Source organism: Condylura cristata, unplaced genomic scaffold (genome assembly GCF_000260355.1).
Source record: "Condylura cristata isolate star-nosed mole 26May11 unplaced genomic scaffold, ConCri1.0 scaffold00029, whole genome shotgun sequence".
NCBI lineage: Eukaryota > Metazoa > Chordata > Mammalia > Eulipotyphla > Talpidae > Condylura > Condylura cristata.
Genome location: NW_004567130.1, coordinates 18,466,413 through 18,473,716, shown reverse-complemented (window position 1 = coordinate 18,473,716; position 7,304 = coordinate 18,466,413). Strand labels below are relative to the sequence as shown.

The 7,304-nt window shown below is 45.9% G+C and overlaps 1 protein-coding gene across 1 annotated transcript in view; it reads right to left on the bottom strand.

Moving 5' to 3' along the window:
• Positions 1 to 1,307: 1,307 nt before the first annotated feature.
• Positions 1,308 to 7,304, bottom strand: part of GGPS1 (geranylgeranyl diphosphate synthase 1) — a 6,539-nt gene continuing 542 nt past the window's right edge. The window contains exons 2-4 of the mRNA XM_004691024.2: positions 4,068 to 4,160; positions 2,714 to 2,784; positions 1,308 to 2,300 (exon numbers count right to left, since the gene is read on the bottom strand). Coding sequence (XP_004691081.1) covers positions 1,539 to 2,300; positions 2,714 to 2,784; positions 4,068 to 4,137 — 903 coding nt within the window. The 5' untranslated portion in view covers positions 4,138 to 4,160 and the 3' untranslated portion in view covers positions 1,308 to 1,538. The remainder of the gene's footprint in view (positions 2,301 to 2,713; positions 2,785 to 4,067; positions 4,161 to 7,304) is intronic.

Genomic DNA, 7,304 nt, shown 5'->3' with positions numbered 1-7,304 from the left:
GACCCGGGCTGGGCCGCCGCGACCCGCGCCGCTCGGCGCTGGCGCGTCCCGGCGTCGCTTTCTTGCTTCTCGCGACCGAGACTTGTCAGACTGGCGGGTCGCTCCTGGTCGCCCCTGGCCTGCGATGACCCGTGCTGAGGAGCCGCCAGGCTCAGAGCGGCGCCTTGGCCAGTTGAGCACCCGAAGGGCCCGTTCACAGCGGTCAGGAAAGGCCACTAACCAGCTCAAACGCAGGGCTCCGTTTAAAAGCTCGGGAAGACAGTACTCGACTTTCTGAAGAGTCAGGAGGCTTTGCGAGAACTGCTCCCACCAAACTACTCCCCCTTTGCGCTACTGTAAGACTTCTAACGCCGAAGTCGGGGTCTCTCCCCCCACTTACTGGCCACAGATGATCTCGGGGCTTTGGGGAGAAATTATACACAAGGGAGAGTCAGGGTGAAGGCACTGAGCAGCCCACTAGTGCCTGACACCGTGGCCTTCAGCTGCTCTGCCAGGCCCCAGGCTTAGCTTTAACCTGCTTGCTTTTCATCAAGGGCAGGTCAGTTGCCTGGGAGGTGGGGTAATGCTGAGTGGTGAGGAGAGTACTCCCAGAGCTCAGACTGAGCTGACTTAGCTGCCACTGAAGGAAAATAAACTATTGGAAAGTCTCCTTCCTGAGATACTGTACCCACGTGCCCACTTTCTCCCCCAAAGAACAGGCACTGCTGTACTCTGTACTCGACAGTAATCAGGCTTGGGGCACAAGAATTTAAATCACAGAAGGGAAAAAGTAAAGAATTCAGGCTAGCCATAAATTTCATTAAATGGAGACACCTTTGCGAGGTAGCACAGAGAGGAAGGGCTTAGGTAAGGAAAGAGCCAGAGACCTCACTGGGTCCACTGGTCTTCAGGGAGGGAGTTTACAGGGAGCGACTGAGCTCATCGCAGCAGCCACATTTAGGAGGGAAAAGGAGTTGCTATGGCCAGCTAGCTGCGGTAGCCACTTAGCTTACAGCAGCAGGAAATACACCCAGGAACTGCCCACACAGAAGTCAGAAACATCTGGATAAAAGTCCCGGAAGAGCCTCCCAGGGGTTCAGTCTCCGCACTATGAAGCCCTCTGCAGCTACTGCAGCACCCACATGTCACCTCAGACCTCTTGTCTTGCCTGAGGGTTCCCCCAGCACTATATTTCTGTCAATCTCCTATTCTGTTCCCCACTGTCTCTGGTGAATCTACGCACAGCCTGCCTCCCACAGCCCCCTTCACACCATGGCTCTTGCATGCATGCATAAATAAAATCCTGTTTAAAAAAAAATTCCTGTAGATTGATTTCCTCTTTATTGATAGAATCAATGAACATCCCTGGCAGAGAAGGCTGCAAGGATCCAACAAAGCACATTTGGAAGTGAAATCAAGATTTCAAACTGAAACCTCAGTCTTGCTCATCCAGTTTTTGGAGATAAACAGCTTGGGTCAAAAATTTTAAAAGGAAAGGCCAAACGGGAAAAAAAAAATCAACTAAGATAAGCTACCAGGTTAATCAGGATGGACCAATACTATTCATTTTCTTCTCTAAACATTTTACTTAAGTGCTTGACTAGCGCTACTAGCTCAGGGTTCCCGCCACAGGCCTCGATCTGTTTGTAGACTTTGGACTCAAGCTCTTTGAGAGTATTTTGAGTATATTCAAAAGAACCTATATCTTCAAGGTAGTGGACGCAGTACTTTTTGATATCTGTGTTTTCGGTCCTCTGGCGCAAAATGTTCTGCACTTGGGTGCTTTCAGGTCGCGACCAAATAGCATGAATGGTGGGGAAGGAGAACTTCCCTTCCGTGAGATCTTCGCAAAAGCTTTTGTTTTCACTATATTCTTTGGAGTGTAAATTGGCATAATCATCCCTAATTTGGAAAAAGAGCCCAAGTGTATCAAGTAGAGGCTTTAAATCTTCTTTATAATCAGAGAACACCTGCATGAGACCTACCGCCAACCCGAACAGCCCACCTGTCTTTTGCAGCACCATAGCTTTATATTCCTCTTCGGTGGGACATGTGTAATTATCCCTCCAGTAAATATCCAGGCCTTGCCCCTGATGGAGTTCCAAAAGCTGGCGGGTAAAAATCTTGACTGCATCTGGGTGATCGAGAGTTAAAACTTTCTCTAGACCAAGGAAATACACGTAATTTGCAGAATTGATGACAGATGGAATTCCATAAATGCTGTGTGCCACGGGAAAGCCACGTCGAAGTTTTGAGTTGTCTTCAATATCATCAATGAGTAAACTGGCATTATGCAACATTTCTGTCACTTCAATGATGATCTAAGGGGGGAAATCGAAAATTACCACTAGTAATTATGTAAAGCATAACATAAAGTGCTACATGAGTATGAAATGGAATTAAGAGGGCCTCCCTGGTGGCCGAGGGGTGAAGCCTCAGTGCTCCAGTCTGAGTTCAATTCCTGAACAAGGAGTGGACCCACAGGGTGCAGCAGACCACTCCAAGATGGCCTGCCTGCACCTCCCCTTAGCAGTGTGTTTCAGTAAAATGCTCCTGGCTTCCCTTTCTGTCTTTGGTGAATCCCATCAACCCCCACACCTCTGGCCTATACCCCAGTTCTTCTACGCAAAAGAAAAATGAAAAACTGGTTTAGGAATCACGAGTATTTTTTGCATGACATTAATTAATTACATGGGGATTAAGAAAAAGTTAGGAGAGTTGTCTGAATGAATACCTGTAGTTTGTCTTCTGGAACTTTTAGCCAATGATTAAATGCCTGTGAAAGTTTGGTTCTCACTTGTTTACCTATAATGAAATAAAAAAATTGACAATAAAATGAACATTTTAATCAAAAGAAGCAAATTCAGGAACTTTTTATTATAAAACTGATAGGAATGGAAAAATCCAGCCTATCAACCCATTCCTCATAGTAATCTGCCATGGCTGGGTTACTTTGTTGAAGTGAAATGTATACTCAAAATCAGCAATGAATTTCAAAATGAATTTCAAAGAACTTCAATGTCTCACTGAAGCTTACTCTTTTCATCTTGTAGCAAAATGTGGAATGGGGGTTTATCATTAGGGACCACGATATTAATCCATTTCTTTCTGGAAAGGAAGTCAATCTAGTTAGTGGCAGTTAACTGCTTACTGCAGAAAATTACAGGTATTTACAGTGACATGTACTTTGATGTTAATGATCTCATAAAATTACCTTTTAAAATTATTTACCATTCCTTAAGATGATTTCCATACCTTGCATATTACCTTTTCACACCCCAAGTTTAGTCAAAAGTTAATCTCTTTATTTTGACAAGGGCCGTTAGCTTTTCCAAACTAGTTTTCTCTTAAATGGAAAGCTCAAAAAAGGTTACCATTAGTTGTTTTAGGTCAGTATAAAGAATGGTAGGTGGAATACTACAACCAGTTCATCTAACAAAAATGTTCTAGGAGCTTCCCGCTAAAGTGAATCCGGCCTAATTTAGATTAGGTTTCAGGGAAATAATTACATAAGTAAGCAAAAACAGTGCTTTATAAGTCTTACCTATATTTTCCCTGCACTTGTCATCCCAACACAAGTTCTCAGCATATGTTTAAGGTGATAGAATTTCACTTTCTGTGAGAAGTCTAGAAGGGAAGGCTCTCTGGGTTCTAGAAGCTCTATTTTTTGTTTACTAACTCTTAAGATGGCCTGGTAGCAATCACCTTATTATATAATTTTTCTAGCTTTCAATTTAACAGATGTCACTCTTTTGCACAACTGTGCAAAGGAAAATAAAGTTTAGGGCTTCCCTGGTGGCATAAGGGGGTAAGTCTCAGCACTATCAAGCAATCAGCAGCCACTGCAGTATGAGTTCAACCCCTGGCCAAGGATCTAACCCATCTGGGGAGGCAGACCTCTAAAAGGAATCTGGCAGGTGGCAAAGCGTGAAGAGAAGGGGGTCCAAGTTCTCTATTATATACAACCAAATCACACAAAATGAAAGACTACGCTCCCTGGAGGATGACTGGATGGCCATGCTCTTTGTGAAGGACACAACAGCAGAGACAGTAGAAACTTGGTCCTACATGGGCCATATGTTTGTTACCTGGTAGCTGAAGTAAGTATTTATAGGGTTCCAGAAGAATTCTTTGGACAGTTTCTTGAGTCTTCTCCATTGTTTTGAAACAGCAAAGCTGGTCTGGCAAAAGGAGAAACAACAACAACAAAAAATCTCATTTAATTATCTTACTCATACTGCAAAGGGATTTTTATTTCAAGTTATTTTTGGACAGGCAGATCTCCGTTTGATTTTAAAACAGAATTCATACATTTGAAATCTTGAAAACATTCTATGAGGTGAAGGAGACAGTCACAAAAGACCATGTATTGCATGATTCCACATATGTGAGGTTCCCAACAGGGAAGTTTCTGGATAGGAGAGTAAACTTCACGGAGCTACTGCTGATAAGTACAAAGTTCTGCTATGAGGGATCAAAAAGGTCCTAACATTTAGACTGTGATGACAGTTGTTCAGTCAGTGAAATACTAAAAACCACAGAACTGTGTGTTTCAGAGGGGTGAGCTACAATATGTGAGCTGTATCTCATTTAAAAAGAAAAAGGGAAAGTCTCCATTCAAGTGATCACTTGGGTTAAAAATTCACCTGAGTCTTGGCCCAAACGTTACAGTAAGTCTTCCCTAAAGACTTACATTATTTACATCAAATAAATGTCAAAGCAAATCCACTGTTTACATAGATAAGGTTTTTCTATGAGCATGTTTTATACACCTAAAATTTAAGAACATCTCTCCTGTATTTTGTCTACAGTCAACTCAGAGATACTGATTGAAGACACTAATTTGAATGCAATTATAAAATTAAAATACTCCTCTGTAGTGAGTTCTTACTCTCATTTTACATTATTGTAATATACCCTAGACCACTACTCATGTGCTTCGATCGTCCTTCACTGCTGAACCTCTACGCTCCGGTGTGCAAGTTGCTATTTTATTTGTCCTCATGTTGCAACGGGGCAACTGAGGCAAAAGGAAGACCAGACATGGTGCCAGAGGGAAGGATGGCACGGCCACCACCTATGGGGCTCTGAGCCCCGAAAGCCCCCCAAGGCCAAACACAAAACCAGGGGCTAAGGCCGAAGGAAAGACATGCCTGTTCAGAGGACAGTCTCACCCATGCACAGAACTGCGAGACCTGAGGCTCCAGCAACAAGCCAAGGGGTTTATTTCACATCAGGTGAAGTGGCGGTTACTTCACTCAGACAGTGTCAGTTACAGTCGCTGGACATATTAGCCAGTGCTGATGGCCACGACCAGACCGTCGGTGGCAGCTTCAGAGACACCCAGTGTTAACAGCTCTGGGCCTTTGTGTCCCATCAGGCAACGTCCCTCTTGGGCAGACAGTTCCTCGGCTTCTCCTCTGCTGTGCAGGGCAGCTGCTGGCAGCTGCTTTACCCACCTTGAGCGCTGGGAATGGCCCCCTCTTCACTGCCCCTGGGGCGGGGTCCATCCATCCAGTGCCCACCCTGAGTCTGACTGGCCAAGGCCAGTGGCTGACTGGCCCTGGGCACCCGTTGCTCGCAGCTTGCGCCCAGCTGGTCCACCCAGATCCGGGTTCTGGGTGTCTGCACTCAGCGCCCTGTGGGGCCCCAGCTGCAGCAGAGGGCTGTGTGCAAAGGCAGCTGCTCCTGCAGGCCAGGGCCGCCTCGTCTGGCACAGCAAGGCACTGACAGTGTCAGCACGTTCTGAGGTCCCTGCAGAACTTCCTTTCGCTTCTTAGGACCGACTTGTCCCTAGACTCACGCGTCTGAGGACTGGAAAGTGTGTGTTTGTAGTTTGGAGTATGTAAGTGAAACAAAATAGTCAGCACCCACCAGAGGAAATGATCTGAGCACTATCAGAGAGAGATATTCCATACAGAAAATTAAGCTATCTAACTTGATCAACAATTGCTAGTGTGTCAAAAGGGGGAAGAAGGTCAGAAAATTGAGACAAATGGATGCCAATTTAGTGACCTATTACTTATGCGTCAAGTCTCCTATAGGCTACCTCAACCTTCAGAGGTTAAAGAAAAAACAATGACAAGGTCAGAGAATAGCCCCGTGGGTAAAAGATTGTTAATGAACAGAACCAAGGTAAATTTTTTAAAAGATCGCAGTTACTTTAAATGAGCCAGTAGCCTTGGTTTTCCAAGTAGGTCAGGTCAGGGCTAAAAGTAATGTTTATCTTTTTCACAACTCCAGCTACACTTACGTGGCTCAATCCACAAATCAGATAAATTTTCAAGACCATCTGCCTGGATCATCAACAACTGCTCTTGGTGGCACTAAAGTCAGAACTAACCTTTATTTCCATTCTTAGTTTGCCTGAGGTACTTTTCAAGTTAAAACGCTAACTATGAATGTAACTTTGACAAATGATTCTTTCTTCACTCAACTAAGTTTGAAAAGATTCACTTCATAAAAAAAGCCAACGTTGCATTCTGGGAGAATGTCTGCACACCAAGTATCCCCAAAGTGGAAAAGGGAAGAGCCTCGATTTTTCTAGATTCTGAAAGCTGATGAGTATGGGCTTTACCGTGGAAGGGACCCCACACCGCGCAGGATATCCTCACTCTGAGCTGCCTCAACTGAAGGCAGCTGAACTTGCAGCTACCACCTAGCAGACCTAGAGGAGAGGCATCGTGTCACAGGAAATGTGCTAACTTAAGGACTGAACGGACCCTCTGGGAGGGCCTGAAACGAAAGACAGGAGCCTGCCTTTGGCTGAAATCTAATGAATATATTCTCTTAAGCTTAACAAATGTGTCTTACTAAGATGGAAAAAGGCACAAAATGATGTAAAAACAAGCTATATATATATATATATATATATAAAAGATTTGTTTTACTTAGGCGCAAAGAGCTGAGGGACAGCCCAGAGATGGAGGGTTGAGTGGACGCCCCAGAGACAAAGTGGGGCGTAGAACAGGTGAAATGGCTGAGACCCACTGCTGAGGGGGCGGCGGGGAGGGTGGGGTCCCTCCGTGGCCCGGGAAGGACGCGGGCTGCAATAGCCTCAGACAGCTCCGTGCAGACAGCTCCTTAGCGCTGGGACTACCTCCTGTGCCCCCAAAGCAAATGGTCCCCCCAAACGGGGTACGGCCCAACGCCTCCTACTTGGGACCCCTGATTTGGCCTCCCGCGAGCGATCCCGAGACTGTCGCCCCCAGTCGCAACCCCCTGCCACCCGAGGCCTCTCCAGACACCCGCCGCTGGGACGAGCCGCAACCTGACGCCCGCCCCGCGCGGCGCGGACCCCGCGCACCTCCCGGCCGGGGTCCCCA